The sequence below is a fragment of the Salvelinus alpinus genome, chromosome 13 (genome assembly GCF_045679555.1).
Source record: "Salvelinus alpinus chromosome 13, SLU_Salpinus.1, whole genome shotgun sequence".
NCBI lineage: Eukaryota > Metazoa > Chordata > Actinopteri > Salmoniformes > Salmonidae > Salvelinus > Salvelinus alpinus.
This window is the reverse complement of record NC_092098.1, coordinates 38,873,890-38,893,473: the sequence shown is the minus strand read 5'-3', so window position 1 is coordinate 38,893,473 and position 19,584 is coordinate 38,873,890. Positions and strand designations below refer to the sequence as shown.

The 19,584-nt window shown below is 43.7% G+C and overlaps 2 protein-coding genes and 1 pseudogene across 5 annotated transcripts in view; 1 reads left to right on the top strand and 2 right to left on the bottom strand.

Moving 5' to 3' along the window:
• Positions 1 to 3,331, bottom strand: part of ncf1 (neutrophil cytosolic factor 1) — a 29,222-nt gene extending 25,891 nt beyond the window's left edge. Inside the window, exons 1-3 of one of the 4 annotated variants that reach the window (XM_071339264.1) lie at positions 3,182 to 3,331; positions 2,568 to 2,804; positions 2,435 to 2,467 (exon numbers count right to left, since the gene is read on the bottom strand). In XM_071339264.1, coding sequence (XP_071195365.1) covers positions 2,435 to 2,467; positions 2,568 to 2,804; positions 3,182 to 3,236 — 325 coding nt within the window. In that variant the 5' untranslated portion in view covers positions 3,237 to 3,331. Of the gene's footprint in view, positions 1 to 2,434; positions 2,468 to 2,567; positions 2,805 to 3,181 lie in introns of those variants that run through there. The other 3 variants (XM_071339262.1, XM_071339263.1, XM_071339265.1) reach the window with 3 other exon arrangements.
• On the top strand, positions 2,715 to 13,416 carry upk2 (uroplakin 2). The gene is made up of 6 exons (XM_071339266.1): positions 2,715 to 2,824; positions 11,250 to 11,424; positions 11,914 to 12,057; positions 12,271 to 12,412; positions 12,516 to 12,574; positions 12,729 to 13,416. Exons 2-6 carry the CDS (start codon positions 11,373 to 11,375, stop codon positions 12,869 to 12,871), a joined length of 540 nt encoding a protein of 179 aa, XP_071195367.1. The 5' UTR covers positions 2,715 to 2,824; positions 11,250 to 11,372; the 3' UTR covers positions 12,872 to 13,416.
• On the bottom strand, positions 12,706 to 15,742 carry LOC139536732 (tripartite motif-containing protein 29-like; annotated as a pseudogene).
• Positions 15,743 to 19,584: the final 3,842 nt, after the last annotated feature.

Below are 19,584 nucleotides of genomic sequence, written 5' to 3'. Positions count from 1 at the left end.
TTGAATTAAAACAGACAACCAGGTGAGGGGAGTTCCTTACTAATCAGTGACCTTATTTCAATCAATCAAGTAAAAGGGTGGCAGGGGAAAAAACACAGTCGGCCCTCCGTGGAACGAGTTTGACACAGGTGAATGCTTTAAATCCTTTATTTATTGACGTCACCTGTTAAATCCACTTCAAATCAGCATAGATGATGGGAATGAGGCAGGTTAAAGAAGGATTTTTAAGCCTTGCGACACGGTTTGTATGCCATTCAGAGGGTGAATGTGCAAGACAAAATATTTAAGAGCCTTGGTAGTAGGTGCCAGGGGCACCAGTTTGAGTGTCAAGAACTGCAACCCTGCTGGGTTTTTCACACTCAACAGTTTCCTGTGTGTATCAAGAATGGTCCACCATCCAAAGGACATCCAGCCAACTTGACACAACTGTGGAAGTATTGGAGTCAACATTGGCCAGCATCCCTGTGGAACGCTTTCGACACCTTGTAGTCCGTGCCCCGACAAATTGAGGCTGTTCTGAGGGAAAAACAGGGTGCAACTCAATATCAGAAAAGTGTTCCTCTGTTTTCTACACTCAGTGTTTAGTCTATAGCAGGGGTATTCAACTCTTACTCTACGAGGACCAGAGCCTGCTGGTTTTCTGTTCTACCTGATACTTAAAAGCACACACCTGGTGTCCCAGGTCTAAATCCGTCCCCGGGGGGAGCACTGGCTTCGAGGTCCAGAGTTGAGTTTGAGGGGTCTATAAATTGATGCATGAATATTGAAGTGCAGAAAATTAATTACAACCCTTTAACACATTGTCTTCCGTCAGATGGTGTTATTCTAATGTGATAAGTGTCTCCAGGAGCCATATCTAACTTAAGACAATGCAGTGTCCCTGTCACTGCTCTGGGGCCTTGGGATTCCCTTTGACCAGAGCGACAAGAGCCCCCTGGTGGCCATCCAACAACATCACCGTGAGCTCCACTGCTGCTAAAATAAACTGCAAATCCTTTTCTTAATGTCTTTTCTAATCTTTCCAATAACGGACTATGCCGTGTTCTGGTTCTCCCAAGATCTGTCCAATCTTGCCTCCAATAAATATTTGAATACTGTTATTTGAAGTGGAATTTATTTCAAAATCTATTTGTATTACATTTATAGAATGCAGATTTGATAATGCAGCGATTTGCTGATACAAGATGACTTAATCAGTTGTGTGACTGTTGCAATCCAAAATGATCTACAAATAAATGTAGAAGTGCCGCACAAGTATTTAAAGGGACCCTTTATGTTTTTCTATGGACATAATTTAGGTGTCCTAATTCAGACTTCTGTCCACACAAGCTTTTAAGTATCTATCTAGTATTTTCTACTGGTGTATTTTCAGGATTTCTACTCCTTTCTCAGTCAGACTGAGCCAAAGTCTCGCCCTTTCTTTCATGTCTTTTTATGTGAGCTTTCAAGTTTCCCAATTGAGTAAAACATTTACAACAGACACCGCACTGGAAAGGTTTGTCACCAGTGTGTACTCTCCGGTGCACCTTCAGACTCCCTGCAGTAGAGAAAACCTTCCCACAGTCAGAGCACGGGTAAGGCACTCCGCCAATATGTTTTGCCTTATGAGCTAGTAAGTTTGCTAACTGAGAGAAACTGGCGTCACATTGATTGCACTGGAAAGGTTTCTCTCCGGTGTGCCGCCTTTGGTGAACTTGCAAGGATGCCAATTGAGCAAACCTTTTTCCACACGTGGAGCAGCTGTACGGCTTCTCACCGGTATGGATTCTCTGGTGTACTTTTAGGTGAGCTATCTGAGTGAACCGCTTCCCACACTCAGAGCAGTCATAAGGCCTCTCCCCAGTGTGTGTTCTCTCGTGGGCCCTCAAGTGTGCCAACTGAGTGAAAGTCATTGGACAGTTCATGCACGGATGAGGGCCGGGAGGCCCATTTGGACGACCTCTCCCTCGTCCACAATTTCCCCGTGCCACAGACTGAGAAGAAATCTTTCCGTCTGAGTAAGGGCCCTCTCCAGTCTGTTCTTCCTGTTGTGGTTCCAAGTCATTTGACTGAACAGAATACTTTCCACAATATAAGATAAGAAGATATTAACTTTGTTGCTTCAGAAACTTCTTCAGAAATCTCTTGTATGAAGTCAATTGACGCTGAGGCATAATCCCCCATGTAAATATTGGATAGGTGTTCTCCTGTGTAAGAAGTACAAGATTGTGTTCAAATTAACTGGACAAAGTGTAACCAACTTCATGCAAAAATGGAGCCTGGCACCCACTGATCATTTGTGCTGTTTAGACACAATCAAACATGCTCTCACTGACACTAGAGAAAACATGTAGGCTACAGCTATACACAAAGTTGTCCAATTATTGGTTTCTGGAATAAACACAGCCTTGATGTGGCACAACAATAGATGACGAAACACTCAGTAGTAACTTACCAAAAGTGGCCGTGTCTCCAACCTCCACAACAACTACAGCGAGTAGAAATGGAACAACACATCAACTGACTGGACAAAGTAACTTAAGAGTTGAAAAGTGTACAGCAGTGTTTTTCTCAAAACTGGCACTTACGTGGAAATATGACAATAAACGCATCATGCACTGGTTCAATAGTCTCCACTTGTTTGACAGTCATGTTTGTTGATTCTGTTTGGGGGCAGTCTTCCGGCCTCACAGTCCCCATATTAAGGGCATGCAGAGCCTCAATGCACCCCCTTTGGGTGCAACAGTCCACTAGTGTCAAAGATTCTTTCGTCAGTACGCCCTGGGCTGCACCGTCGCTGTCAGGACCACAGGAGTTGACCTGGTCTGAAAATCAAACAAGGCATGTCTCACTCTGTGTGAAAATTATGCTAGTCTGATAATTAGCTTCGATAATAATTTCTGCGCCAGCTAACGTTACCTAGTTAGCGAGCTAACCCCTACAGTTACGCCTAGCATTGCTTTTGTGTGGATTGGATCGATGTAATGTGGGAGCTAGCTAACTAGTTTCATCTTGCTCTACTATGCCAGGTGGAATTGTTGCCATAACTATACCAACTCAGATCTCCATAAGTACCTAAAGGGCTTGGGATTAATTCTTTGAAAATCACTGTCTGTAGCAGTACGTTAACAAATATGTTTAGCTAATGTTAGCTAAACGGTCCTTTTGTTGTTTAATTTAGCCAGATTGCCTAGTTACTCACATAATACATTGTCGGGGTTTTGCATACTAGCTAGGTGAACGTGTTTCACCAACATTAAATTAAAATTAGGTACACCTATGAGTAATCAATCGCACGTCTAAATAGAACCTAAACATCTACCAACACCCTCCATAAACCCGCACATTCCGCTTCCGTTCCGTATCCGTGTTGGTTGGAGAACTTCCGGTCCGAAATGTTCTTCTGAACGTCAAAATAAAAGTCCTGATAATATTATTGAAACTTAAATTAATCATTACTGGCTAACGGTAGTCAAATAAACTTTTAAGAGCATAAAGATGTGTTGTATAATTACCCACTCTGATATTAAATAATATAGGCCTACCCATTGATTGAATATTAAACCATGACTGCGGTGCTTAGTTCAACTAACCTAACCCCATCATAACCCAAAATGAAAGGATATTTTACTACAATTTTTGTGAACAATGTCTTGTAGCAACCTCAGGGGCCGACTGAGCCCCCTTGTTACTGGCTCAACAGTAGGTGTTTTGCCAAGATAGCCAAACCACTTTACAAGGTTACTAGGAGTTGGTTTAAGGTCACTATAGCGTGAATTCGGCAAGAGTGGGACATCATATAAACTGGGACAGCTTAATCCTGATGCATAGCCACGGAAGATGTTTAGGGGTGTTTTTTTGTTGTTGTTTTTTTGTGTGCCCTACAGACAGCTATATCGGTCTGCTAATACAGAACTAGTAAAGGCCCAGCACACTACTTTTGTGAATAATTATTTTAGGGGGTGCTGCAGGACCCGCAGCACCCCTATGTCCCATGGCTATGTCCTGACACTTTTATTTATTGGTCTGACAAGAGAAAATCTAAACTATTGTAACTAATGGTGCTTTCAAGACAACTGGGATTATTTTTTTTTAAACAAGGTCAAATCATGATGTCAGTGATATCCAGGTCGGAAAGTCGGAGCTCTAGAAAGATGCCACATTCGTTTTTTGTTTGATGAGGAAACATCTTGAGGATTTCAGAAATGTACAGTATCATGTGTTGGGCTAACATGTTGGATCAAGCATCAAATCAAATCAAATGTATTTATAAAGCCCTTCTTACATCAGCTGATATCTCAAAGTGCTGTACAGAAACCCAGCCTAAAACCCCAAACAGCAAGCAATGCAGGTGTAGAAGCACGGTGGCTAGGAAAAACTCCATAGAAAGGCCAGAACCTAGGAAGAAACATAGAGAGGAACCAGGCTATGAGGGGTGGCCAGTCCTCTTCTGGCTGTGCCGGGTGGAGATTATAACAGAACATGGCCAAGATGTTCAAATGTTCATAGATGACCAGCAGGGTCAAATAATAATAATCACAGTGGTTGTCAAGGGTGCAACAGGTCAGCACCTCAGGAGTAAATGTCAGTTGGCTGTTCATAGCCGATCATTCAGAGTATCTCTACCACTCCTGCTGTCTCTAGAGAGTTGAGAACAGCATGTCTGGGACAGGTAGCACGTCCGGTGAACAGGTCAGGGTTCCATAGCCGCAGGCAGAACAGTTGAAACTAGAGCAGCAGCACGGCCAGGTGGACTGGGGACAGCAAGAAGTCAGTCATCGGATAAGACATTGTCCAAGGTGGCTTAGCAGTTCAGACGTCTTTTTCTGTTCCGTATTGTCGTGTCCTGTATATATATATATTTACACCTTTCTTCGCATATCTTTTATTTATTTTATTATCCAAGAACTCAACTACAAAAGCTTTCCTGCAAAAGCTTTCCTGCAACCCGCTTCACCAATTACAAAAAGTATTATTTACCTCAATCTGAAAATCCATCGTGGAAGCTAGCCAGGGGCTAATTCAGAAGCTAGCCTGAAAGCTAATCAGAAGCTACTCCGATAGCTAGCCAGAAGCTAATCTGTAGCTGCCCCGAAATTAGCCGGTTTGCTGGCTAGCGTTGGTGTTTCAGCTGCCCACGTTTAGTGGTCATCAGCTATTCCTTTAGCTCGATAATCTACCGGCACTTTTGTGCAACGCGACTCGGACCGGAGCATTCCGGGACTTTTTTTCTTCTCTCAGTTTCCCCGGATTCCAGCCGCAGGCTCTGGACACTTGCACCTTGATTTCGCAGCTAGCTAGCTGCAAACCGTGTGACTATTGGCTTACGTCGACCCCGGAGCAAACTCAAATCATTCTGGAGCTAGCCAACTGAGGAGTTCCATCACCATCCGGACCCGTTTCTTTTGTTGCTGCTGCAGATACGGAACCCCACCGGGCCTTCACGACTGACTGCCGCGACTGACTGCCGACGTTATCTGCCCGAGGGATTTATCCAACTGGCACCTCCGTCCCGACGTTACCTGAACGCTCATCTGAGGCCCGCTAATCGTTAGCTGTCTTATCGGCTGCTATCTGAACAAGTTTATCGGACAACTATTATTATTATTATTATTATTTTTTTTTTTTCCTTGGGTCACTATATCTATTTTGCCAATTTGGATTGATCCCCTCTACCACACGGAACCCCACTACACGGAACCCCACTAACCTACCGACGGAAACGCACGAGGTATCTACAAACAGACCTCCATCCTATGCTGCTACCGATAGCCATATACCCGGCCAGCTGTCTGGATCGCCACGACCCCAACCAACCTCTACTCACTGGACCCTTATTGATCACTCGATTAGCATGCCTCTCCTTAATGTAAATATGCCTTGTCCATTGCTGTTCTGGTTAGTGTTTATTGGCTTATTTCACTGTAGAGATTCTAGCCCTGCTCTCTATACCATATCCAACCTCTCAGTTCCACCACCCACATATGCGATGACATCACCTGGTTTCAATGATGTTTCTAGAGACAATATCTCTCTCATCATCACTCAATACCTAGGTTTACCTCCACTGTATTCACATCCTACCATACCTTTGTCTGTACATTATTCCTTTAAACTATTTTATCGCCCCCAGAAACTTCCTTTTACTCTCTGCTCTAGGCGACCAATTCTCATAGCTTTTAGCCGTACCCTTATCCTACTCCTCCTCTGTTCCTCTGGTGATGTAGAGGTGAATCCAGGCCCTGCAGTACCTGGCTCCACTCCTATTCCCCAGGCGCTCTCTTTTGATGACTTCTGTAACCGTAATAGCCTTGGCTTCATGCATGTTAACATTAGAAGCCTCCTCCCTAAGTTTGTTTTGTTCACTGCTTTAGCACACTCTGCCAACCCGGATGTTTTAGCCGTGTCTGAATCCTGGCTTAGAAAGACCACCAAAAATTCAGACATTTTCATCCCCAATTACAAGATTTTCAGACAAGATAGAACGGCCAAAGGGGGCGGTGTTGCAATCTACTGCAAAGACTGCCTGCAGAGTTCTGTCCTACTATCCAGGTCTGTTCCCAAACAATTTGAACTTCTACTTTTAAAAATCCACCTCTCTAAAAACAAGTCTCTCACCGTTGCCGCCTGCTATAGACCACCCTCTGCCCCCAGCTGTGCTCTGGACACTATATGTGAACTGATTGCCCCCCATCTATCTTCAGAGCTCGTGCTGCTAGGCGACCTAAATTTGAACATGCTCAATACCCCAGCCACCCTACAATCTAAGCTTGATGCCCTCAATCTCACACAAATTATCAATGAACCTACCAGGTACCACCCCAATTCCGTAAACACGGGTACCCTCATAGATATCATCCTAACAAACTTGCCCTCCAAATACACCTCTGCTGTTTTCAACCAAGATCTCAGCGATCACTGCCTCATTGCCTGCATCCGTAATGGGTCAGCGGTCAAACGACCTCCACTCATCACTGTCAAACGCTCCCTGAAACACTTCAGCGAGCAGGCCTTTCTAATCGACCTGGCCGGGGTATCCTGGAAGGATATTGATCTCATCCCGTCAGTAGAGGATGCCTGGTCATTTTTTAAAAATGCCTTCCTCACCATCTTGAATAAGCATGCCCCATTCAAGAAATTTAGAACCAGGAACAGATATAGCCCTTGGTTCTCTCCTGACCTGACTGCCCTTAACCAACAGAAAAACATCCTATGGCGTTCTGCATTAGCATCGAACTGCCCCCGTGATATGCAACTTTTCAGGGAAGCTAGAAACCAATATACACAGGCAGTTAGAAAAGCCAAGGCTAGCTTTTTCAAGCAGAAATTTGCTTCCTGCAACACAAATTCAAAAAAGTTCTGGGACACCGTAAAGTCCATGGAGAATAAGAACACCTCCTCCCAGCTTCCAACCGCTCTGAAGATAGGAAACACTGTCACCACCGACAAATCCACTATAATTGAGAATTTCAATAAGCATTTTTCTACGGCTGGCCATGCTTTCCACCTGGCTGCCCCTACCCCGGACAACAGCACTGCCCTCCCCTCTGCTACTCGCCCAAGCCTTCCCCATTTCTCTTTCTCCCAAATACAGTCAGCTGATGTTCTAAATGAGCTGCAAAATCTGGACCCTTACAAATCAGCCGGGCTAGATAATCTGGACCCTTTCTTTCTAAAACTATCTGCTGAAATTGTTGCCACCCCTATTACTAGCCTCTTCAACCTCTCTTTCGTGTCGTCTGAGATCCCCAAAGATTGGAAAGCAGCTGCGGTTATCCCCCTCTTCAAAGGGGGGGACACCCTTGACCCTAACTGCTACAGACCTATATCTATCCTACCCTGCCTTTCTAAGGTCTTCGAAAGCCAAGTCAACAAACAGATTACAGACCATTTCGAATCCCACCACACCTTCTCCGCTATGCAATCTGGTTTCAGAGCTGGTCATGGGTGCACCTCAGCCACGCTCAAGGTCATAAACGATATCGTAACCGCCATCGATAGGAAACAATACTGTGCAGCCGTATTCATTGACCTGGCCAAGGCTTTTGACTCTGTCAATCACCACATCCTCATTGGCAGACTCGACAGCCTTGGTTTCTCTAATGATTGCCTCGCCTGGTTCACCAACTACTTCTCTGATCGAGTTCAGTGTGTCAAATCGGAGGGTCTGTTGTCCGGGCCTCTGGCAGTCTCTATGGGGGTGCCACAGGGTTCAATTCTTGGACCGACTCTCTTCTCTGTTTACATCAATGATGTCGCTCTTGCTGCTGGTGATTCTCTGATCCACCTCTACGCAGACGACACTATTCTGTATACTTCTGGCCCTTCTTTTGACACTGTGTTAACAACCCTCCAGGCGAGCTTCAATGCCATACAACTCTCCTTCCGTGGCCTCCAACTGCTCTTAAATACAAGTAAAACCAAATGCATGCTCTTCAACCGATCGCTGCCTGCTCCTGCCCGCCTGTCCAACATCACTACTTTGGACGGCTCTGACTTAGAATATGTGGACAACTACAAATACCTAGGTGTTTGGTTAGACTGTAAACTCTCCTTCCAGACTCACATCAAACATCTCCAATCCAAAGTCAAATCTAGAATTGGCTTCCTATTCCGCAACAAAGCATCCTTTACTCATGCTGCCAAACATACCCTTGTAAAACTGACCATCCTACCAATCCTCGACTTCGGTGATGTCATTTACAAAATAGCCTCCAAAACCCTACTCAATAAATTGGATGCAGTCTATCACAGTGCCATCCGTTTTGTCACCAAAGCCCCATATACTACCCACCACTGCGACCTGTACACTCTCGTTGGCTGGCCCTCGCTTCATACTCGTCGCCAAACCCACTGGTTCCAGGTCATCTACAAGACCCTGCTAGGTAAAGTCCCCCCTTATCTCAGCTCGCTGGTCACCATAGCAGCACCTACCTGTAGCACGCGCTCCAGCAGGTATATCTCTCTAGTCACCCCCAAAACCAATTCTTCCTTTGGACGCCTCTCCTTCCAGTTCTCTGCTGCCAATGACTGGAACGAACTACAAAAATCTCTGAAACTGGAAACACCTATCTCCCTCACTAGCTTTAAGCACCGGCTGTCAGAGCAGCTCATAGATTACTGCACCTGTACATAACCCATCTACAATTTAGCCCAAACAACTACCTCTTTACCTACTGTATTTATTTATTAATTTATTTTGCTCCTTTGCACCCCATTATTTCTGTCTCTACTTTGCACTTTCTTCCACTGCAAACCAACCATTCCAGTGTTTTTTTAGTTTTTATTTTACTTGCTGTGTTGTACTCACTTCGCCTCCATGGCCTTTTATATTTTTATTTATTTATACATATATTTGTTTGCCTTCACCTCCCTTATCTCACCTCACTTGCTCACATTGTATATAGACTTATTTTTTTTTTCACTGTATTATTGACTATATGTTTGTTTTACTCCATGTGTAACTATGTGTTGTTGTATGTGTCGAACTGCTTTGCTTTATCTTGGCCAGGTCGCAATTGTAAATGAGAACGTGTTCTCAATTTGCCTACCTGGTTAAATAAAGGTTAAATAAAATAAAAAAATGCCAGGTAGTCCTGAGGCATGGTCCCAGGGCTCAGGTCCTCCGAGAGAGAGAGAAAGAAAGAAAGAAAGAAAGAGAGAATTAGAGAGAGCATACTTAAATTCACACAGGACACCGGATAAGACAGGAGAAATACCTCAGATATAACAGACTGACCCTAGCCCCCCGACACAAACTACCGCAGCATAAATACTGGAGGCTGAGACAGGAGGGGTCAGGAGGCACTGTGGCCCCATCCGATGATACCCCCAGACAGGGCCAAACAGGCAGGATATAACCCCACCCACTTTGCCAAAGCACAGCCCCCACACCACTAGAGGGATATCTTCAACCACCAACTTACCATCCTGAGACAAGGCCGAGTATAGCCCACAAAGATCTCCGCCACGGCACAACCCAAGGGGGGGGCGCCAACCCAGACAGGAAGACCACGTCAGTGACTCAACCCACTCAAGTGACGCACCCCTCCTAGGGACGGCATGGAAGAGCACCAGTAAGCCAGTGATTCAGCCCCTGTAATAGGGTTAGAGGCAGAGAATCCCAGTGGAGAGAGGGGAACCGGCCAGGCAGAGACAGCAAGGGCGGTTCGTTGCGCCAGTGCCTTTCCGTTCACCTTCACACTCCTGGGCCAGACTACACTCAATCATAGGACCTACTGAAGAGATGAGTCTTCAATAAAGACTTAAAGGTTGAGACCGAGTCTGCGTCTCTCACATGGGTAGGCAGACCATTCCATAATAATGGAGCTCTATAGGAGAAAGCCCTACCTCCAGCTGTTTGCTTAGAAATTCTAGGGACAATAAGGAGGCCTGCGTCTTGTGACCGTAGCGTACGTGTAGCTATGTACGGCAGGACCAAATCGGAAAGATAGGTAGGAGCAAGCCCATGTAATGCTTTCTAGGTTAGCAGTAAAACCTTGAAATCAGCCCTTGCCTTAACAGGAAGCCGGTGTAGAGAGGCTAGCACTGGAGTAATATGATCAAATTTTTGGGTTGTAGTCAAGATTCTAGCAGCCATGTTTAGCACTAACTGAAGTTTATTTAGTGCTTTATCCGGGTAGCCGGAAAGTAGAGCATTGCAGTAGTCTAACCTAGAAGTGACAAAAGCATGAATTAATTTTTCAGCGTCATTTTTGGACAGAAAGTTTCTGATATTTGCAATGTTACGTAGATGGAAAAAAGCTGTCCTTGAAACAGTCTTGATGTGTTCATCAAAAGAGAGATCGGGGTCCAGAGTAACGCCGAGGTCCTTCACAGTTTTATTTGAGACGACTGTACAACCATCAAGATTAATTGTCAGATTCAACAGATTCAACAAATTGTCAGATTCAACCTTCATCTAATAGGAATAAGGCAGGAGCCATTGGCCCTTCATTAGTACCTGACTATACCAGTGGAGGCTGCTGAGGGGAGGACGGCTCATAATAATGACTGAATTGGAGGCAATGGAATGGCATCAAACACATGGAAACCATGTGTTTGATGTTTTTGATACCATTCCAGCCATTACCATGAACTCCCCAATTAAGGTTCCACCAATCTCCTGTGGACTATACTATATATAAGACTGGGACGTTTAACACTATGTGGACCATTAGGCTGAAGAAAATGCGATAGGATAAACAATAGTTGTGACAGTACACAGATAAACCTGGTCAAACTGGTTTCCCTCTATTGTTCCCAGGCAGCACCTTGTCCCTGATTCGCGGATATCCAGGTCAATTCTAGTTATTCCAGCGCTCCCATTCCATATAATGTTGTGTTCACACGAGTCTCACCTACTCAGCACGGCTTAATATCTATCAACAACAATGAGGACAATGTTCATCTTCTTTGGAATGCTTTTCACCCTTTCAAATGCAGGTATGTTATGATTTTGATATTTTTTTTAATTAACCTTTATTTAACTAGGCAAGTCAGTGAAAAACAATTTCTTATTTACAATGACGACCTACCCCAACCAAACCCTAACAATGGTGGGCCAATTGTGCGCCGCCCCATCACAGCCGTTTGAGATACAGCCTGGAATTGAACCAGGGTCTGTAGTGACATCTCCAGCACTGAGATGCAGTGCCTTAGACCACTGCGCCACTTGGGAGCCACAGATCTAATAAACACATTTACATTTCTATAAGATTGCATATTCAGTTTGTCAAAACCTTTCTGATCTAGAAATTGTAACACACAAAGTCACAATTATGTCAGAATTTGATCGAACATATCCTCATCTTAAACATTTGAAAAACACAGTGCATTACTGTATCTTTTGAGATACGTTTTTTTAAGTAACACTGATGATTCATTATTCATAACATGTGGTTATTCCTTTTCCAAATTGTTGCTTTACTCTAGAATTCCAAGTGAGCCTTCTGAAAGAGTCAGATGGAGTTGTAACAGGCAGGTTTGCTGACTCTTTACTTTTGAGCCTGCCTCCATGTGCTTTGGCAACACAGAGTGTGACTTTGGAGTACAACAACACTGACACCAATGAGAGCAGTGAGTGTTCCTTTTGGCCTTTTGTCTCCTAATATCAATGTGATTATGGGAGGAATCTTGCATAACTCTCCATTCAATTGCTAAAACCAATAATTTTATTCTGACAAGACAATGGTAACAATTGTAATTTCAAAAATACTAAACCAATGATATTTTTTATTGTTGTCATTAGTAATATTTATAGTACCGGGGTATGAATGTCTCCTTCCACAGAAACTTTGGTCAATATATTCAAAGTGCTCCCCTGTCGGTTCAGAAGGGACATCATCTCAACCATTGAGAATAATGCCCAGTTCACTACCAGCAGAAATCTGGGTTATCAAGTGACAAATCTCACCACTGGCTCAACATACAGGTAGATAGAGCTATTTTCCCCTTACATTTTCATCGTCCTGTATTTATCTTTTTTTTCTCAAGAATTTTGACCACAATTAAATAGCTGTTCTATTTATTTCAAGGCTTCAGTATGTGGTAGGGGCAGAGAAGAGCAACATTCTGGAGGTCTCTACAAGACAAGGTATTTGAAGACAGTAGTACCCATTGTCTTTCTATGTCATTCTACTAACCTTTATATCTGGAGTCTATATTCACCACCGTCACATACAGGTTTCTGACTCCAGTTGCAAGTAAACAAAACCTGAAACTTAGTTTTTGTATGCTCTTTATTTCAGTCAAAGACCACAACCAAATAGACTCTGGCCTGCCAGCACGCAGTGGAGCCATGGTGGTCATCACTGTCATACTGTCTGTTTCCATGTTCATTTTGCTGGTAGCCCTCATTGTCACTGTTGCCCATTCCCTTGGTGGGGATTAAAACACATTTCTAAAGTCTGAATTTCACATTTACTATAGATTTTATATGGATACATCTATACTTCACATGCAAACACGCATCAGTACTGCACATTGCACATGATTTAATGATACAGTACCTTTGAACAATATTCTATGAGGAATCTGTTTCCAGAACTTTATACTACATTTAAAACCTTGCATTATAGTGTTTAATGCAGTTTCAACTGCTGACTATTGCGTTCGCTTATTTGGAGTATGACTGAATTAAAATGTTTTTTAAAGTTAATTGTATTTTTGTTAATCATACTAAGGATGCCACTTAATTGTTAATTGATTGTCATAAATTACAAAGGCTGATGGATTATTATAACACCATTCACATGTTGAATATGAAATGTTTTTGTTTTACTGCGCCGCTTAGTTTTGACAAATTATATATGATATCTATGTGGAAGCAAAAACATTTCATTATTATTAATAGCAACAAACATCATTAGTCAGCCTACATCAACTTCATAGCATTGTAAAACGTTTGATAAAAATAAACAAACTTTCAAATTCTTATGATTTGTCATATCCGAGCCCTTGTTCAACTCTATCGCCTTGCGAAGTGCACTGAGCAGACGCTCCCACATAGTCAAAGGAGTCAGAGTATAGAGCCAGCCCAGGTGGAGACTACAGACTATAGCAGGACTTGCTATCTAGTCCTTTCTCCACACGGTCAGGGTCAGCAGACCACAATGATCAGCCCTTTCAAGCACGTCTTGGAGCTCAAACAAATCATAATATCCCACTGGCACGTTGTTCACAGTCACCACCTCATCTCCTTCTTGCAAACACCCATGGGCTGGTGAGTTGTCTAGTATAGTTGATATTACCATAGGTTCTAATTGGTTAGTTCGCCTTAAGAGTCTAAATCCAAAGCAGGTGTCTGTATCTGACTTGTACAGGGTCACCTTCAGATGCTTGTACTGATTGCTGCTCATAGTGACGTCCACAGAGTCAAGACCCAAGGACGGAGACTGACAGATTTTCTCCAGTCTCTCCTTCAGCTCAGACACACTCCTCGTCACATCTTTGAACCATAGACGTGGGCAACAGGAGGGGCTATGTACACCCTTCGAGTCCAGCTGGGCAATGAGAGACTGGACAATCTGGAGAAAGTGGATGTGATCCTCTGTGTGTGAGAGCTGCTCCAGCTCAGCGCCTCTGCTCCCCAGCTCAGCAACCTTCTGCTTCAGTCGCTCCTGGAGTCCTTCAGACCCACTCACTGCTGCCCTCTCCTGGGGTCTGATCAGCTCCTTCACCTCAGAGCACCTTCTCTCAATGGATCATCTCAGTAAAGATCCTCTCACTGTTCTCCACTGCTTCATCTGTAAAGCGTGTGATGTGGAACACACCCAGTTTAATATCTCGCAGCTCCCTTTCTCTCTCCTGGATCATCTGCTGGTACGTTGTCTGTTTCAGATCCAGCAGCTTCTGTTTCTCAGTACTTTCTGATGCAGCTGAGACTGTCTCATGGCCTTTATGTTCATCCATCAGACACAGCAGACAGATACAGTGCTGATCGGAATGGCAGTAAATCTCCAGCTGCTTGTCATGACGAGAGCAGATCCTCTCCTGTAGTTGTGTGGAGGCTTTGACCAGCCTGTGCTTCTTAAAAGCAGGAGATTCATAGTGAGGCTGGAGGTGTCTCACAGTAAGAGGCCAGACACACCAAACAGGACTTGAAAGCTTTACATTTTCTACCAGTGCAGACATCACACTCCACATCTCCAGGTCCAGCATAACAGTGAACAAGAGGAACAGCTTGAAGTACTGTCTTCTTCAATTGCTCCACCAATTCGGCTAGCATGGTGCTTTTCCTCAAAATAGGCTGTGGAATGAAGCTCTGTGCACTGGGGGCAGCTGTGGCTCATCTTCAGATCATTCTGATCCCAGTAGCCTATAATGCAGCCCATACAATAGCTGTGTCCACAAGGAATGGTCACCGGATCCCTTAGTGGATCCAGACAGATCGGACAACTGATCGATTCCTGTTCTCTGAACACACAGAGACAGAGCAGAAAAAAGGTACATTATAGTACATTAGTTAAAATGTTATGCTGAAATGCAGCCTACCATACTTTTAATGAATTCCATAGATTATACAGTAAAGTAAAGCTGTGTGTTTTTTTAGACAACATTGTTATGCATGCCAAAGATTACAAGTTTAAACAATGGCAAGTATTTTGGTCCAGAAATTGTTACATTTAATAAAAATTTCTTATTACTCATGAAGGTCTTACCGTAAATAGATTTCGAAAAACCGAAGGATAGCTATAATATAAGTTACTATTCAGAACAGACACTTTCGTCAAAGCTTCGTATAACTAACCCAAGATAGACCACAGCCTGTCCTTTCCAATGGGAGCAAATTAATCATAGTGGGCAGAACAAGCAAGGTGGTTGGCAGAGCCAAGCATATTTCCGTTAGGGAACGCCTACTCTGTGAAGTGAGCGTGTGCAATAACTCAATTCGCGCGTGCACTCCTTCTAAACAACACAATTTTTGGCAAAGGGTAAAGTCTACAAAACTTAGCCCACTCTGTTCGTAACAGATAAAAAAATATGGAACAGAAAACATTATTGAGATCAAATGTTTAATCGATGAGAAAATCACACTGCCTGCTACTGGGCTTCCTCTCATCACCATATTTGGTAGTGAGTGGAAACACCAAACGGATGCTTCACATTTATACATCCAGTGAAATATCTTGCTGTGGTATCAGTGACATCCAGATGGCTACTATCAATATTACAAGTTATTTCTCGTGTAGGCGGCTATCCTATTCAAAATATAATCAAGTGGGACGGAACAAATTGGCACGTTAGCTACCGCCAGCGACATGTGACGCAGCAACAGTGGGAAGCTTCTCAATACACCATTGCACAGCTCATTCTATACAGTCATTGGCAAGCAGGGTTGCCAGGTCAAGCACAATTTCTTGGCCGGTGACCAGTCAAAACCTTATGTCTGAAAACTAGCAACATTTTTCCAAATCCTACTGCCTGTAGCTCAGGACCTGAAGCAAGGATATGCATATTCTTGATACCATTTGAAAGGAAACACTTTGAAGTTTGTGGAAATGTACAAAAAGTATCTGCATAAAGTTACTGTGAAACCAAGGTAAATAAAAGCCATTTTTCTCACTTCCACGCTATGAGCAGTTACTGCCTTTTTTCTTGGTAGGGCAGTATAGTATATGGCCAATATATCACGGCTAAGGGCTGTTCTTCTGCACGACTCAACGCAGAGCGCCTGAATACAGCCATTAGCTGTGGTATATTGGCCGTTTATACAACGGGTGGGTCTAATCCTGAATGCTGATTGGTTAAAACCGCATTCCAGCCGGTGTCTATTGCACAAGTTGCCACCGGCTAAATCTATGAAGTTAAAATGCATATTTACTCTGTTCCATCTGACTGCACAATCCAACCAATTGAAAAAAGGTCAAACGAAACGTAGGTTCGAACAAGAGCGCTCTCCGTGTTGTTTTTCTTCGGTATTGGAAACTGTTTATCCCGTCTTAAATTTGATCGATTATTTACATTTTAGGGTACCTGAGGTTGGATTAAAAACGTTGATTGAAATGTTTGGACCAAGTTTACAGGTAACTTAATAGATACTTTGTAGTCATGTTGGGCGAGTTGGAACCGGTGTATTTCTGAATCAAACGCGCCAAATAAATGGACATTTCGGGGATATAAAGAAGGAATTTATCGAACAAAACGACCATTCATTGTGTCACTGAGACATTTGGGATTGCAAAAAGATGAAGTTCTGCAGTCATTTGAAGTGATTGTGTTATTGTAGCTGTGTTGTTGGCTAGCTGCTCTGAATGACAGTGTCCTGATGAGTGAGCACATTTTCTATGCCAGGTGAAATCGCGCCTCATCAGCTTAATGTTATGGATGTATTAAAATAAATGTCACTAGAAAACAGTTTAAACTTCTTCGGGATAGGGGGCAGTATTTTCACATCCGGATGAAAAGCGTGCCCAAAGTAAACTGCCTGTTACTCAGGCCCAGAAGCTAGGATATGCATATGCATGGTAGTATTGGATAGAAAACACTCTAAAGTTTCTAAAACTGTTAAAATAATGTCTGAGTATAACAGAACTGATTTGGCAGGTGAAACCCAGAGCACAATCCATCCAGGGAATTTTTTGTTGTTGAGGTCATTGTGTTTTCCAATGGTTTCTATGGGAAACCTGATTTATTAGGTCCCAGATTGCAGTTCCTATAGCTTCCACTAGATGTCAACAGTCTTTAGAAATCGTTTGATGTTTTTCTTTTGAGAAATTAAGAAGTAGTCCTATTCTTTCTATGTGTCACTCAGAAGGTCTCTAGTCTTTTGGTGAGCTTGAACAAAAGCGCGCTCCGTGTAGTTTTTCTTCGGTATTGGAAACTGTTTATCCCGTCTTAAATGTTATCGATTATTTACATTTTACGGTTCCTGAGGTTGGATTAAAAACGTTGATTGAAATGTTTGGACCAAGTTTACAGGTAACTTATTAAATACTTTGTAGTCATGTTAGGCGAGTTGGAATCGGTGTATTTCTGAATCAAACGCGCCAAATAAATTGACATTTTGGGGATATAAAAAAAGAATTTATCGAACAAAACGACCATTCATTGTGTCACTGAAACATTTGGGATTGCAAAAAGATGAAGATCTTCAAAGGTAAGGCATTTATTATATCGTTATTTTTTACCTTTGTGTCGCACCTGCCTGGTTGAAAAATTATTTTCATGTTTTTGTATGCGAGGGGCTGTCCTCAGATAATCGCATGGTGTGCTTTCGCCGTAAAGCCTTTTTGAAATCTGACATGGCGGCAGGACACCAAAATCGAGAGCACCATTCGAATGGTTGCTTCGCAGGGCCAGATTATTGTGGACCTTGAGAAAGCTTCTGAGTTCAACGCTGGTAGGATCGACGAGTTAGAGAAGCTATGCACGTCACTGCAGGATAGGGTGCAGAGGCTTTCTGTGAAAGTGGTCGACCTGGAGGGCCGATCCAGACGTCATAACCTTCGCGTTGTTGGTCTGGCAGAGGTGGTGGAGGCTGGCTCTCGCCCCACTGACTTCTTCGCCAAGCTATTGAGGGACGTAATGGGATCGGATGTTTTGGCTTCGGATCCCCAGCTGGACCGTGCACATCGCGCCCTTGTCCCAGTGCCTGGACCGGGCCAACGTCCTCGTCCAGTAATCATCTGTTGTCACAGTTTCAAGACCAAGGATCTTATCCTGCGTGAGGCTCGAATGAGGGGTAACCTGTTACATAAAGGGCAGCCCTTCCGTGTCTATGAGGATTATGCGCCCGATGTGGCAAAGCATCGCGCCGGCTACAGAGATGTCATGACCAAACTCTACAAACTCCATCTTCGCCCAGCCTTGCTCTTCCCTGCAAGACTCAGAATTACCCTGCCTTCCGGTGAGAAGATTTGTCTCTCCTCGGTTTTGGACGCAGAGAAGTTTATCCGGGAACATACACCAATACCCCATACGGGTTAGAGTCCCTTGTCATTGTGTGTTAGGGTCTGCTCATAGACTCGAATCCATACTATACCATAACGGGTGAAACCTTATTAAACTGTCTCAGCAAGGGCTACCGAACATGTAAGATGCTGAGCCGACCAATGGAGGGCGGTCAGAGCTCTCATTTAACGTTAGTTTCACTTTCATTCCGGCTGGGTTCAGAGCGATGCCTGTTTGGGTGGCCTTCCAGGTTTGATCATTGACACTTTCGGATGGATATACTTATATTCCCCCATTTTTGTTTCGTTATTTATTTTTATTCTTATTACCATACCATTTATTTATTGCTTGAAGGGGACTGAGGGTGATGGTTGGGAAGGGGCAGACACCTGGATAGCAAGTTGATGTTTTGTGCCGGTCTGCCTTTGTCATAGCCGTGGGCCGCTCCCCCGAGTAGATTCCCACCAGCCCTCTGTGGTGCTTGTGTCTGTGTAGGTGTGCGTGCATATAATTCATATTTGTACTTTATTATTATTTTATCTCTTAGCATTTTTGTATTATTATGTATGTATATATTTTAAATTAGTGTAGATTATTATTCTGGGGTATGAATGTTTGTGTATGTATGAATGTGTAAATACACTGCTCAAAAAATAAAGGGAACACTTAAACAACACAATGTAACTCCAAGTCAATCACACTTCTGTGAAATCAAACTGTCCACTTAGGAAGCAACACTGATTGACAATAAATTTCACATGCTGTTGTGCAAATGGAATAGACAACAGGTGGAAATTATAGGCAATTAGCAAGACACCCCCAATAAAGGAGTGGTTCTGCAGGTGGTGACCACAGACCACTTCTCAGTTCATATGCTTCCTGGCTGATGTTTTGGTCACTTTTGAATGCTGGTGGTGCTTTCACTCTAGTGGTAGCATGAGACGGAGTCTACAACCCACACAAGTGGCTCAGGTAGTGCAGCTCATCCAGGATGGCACATCAATGCGAGCTGTGGCAAGAAGGTTTGCTGTGTCTGTCAGCGTAGTGTCCAGAGCATGGAGGCGCTACCAGGAGACAGGCCAGTACATCAGGAGACGTGGAGGAGGCCGTAGGAGGGCAACAACCCAGCAGCAGGACCGCTACCTCCGCCTTTGTGCAAGGAGGAGCACTGCCAGAGCCCTGCAAAATGACCTCCAGCAGGCCACAAATGTG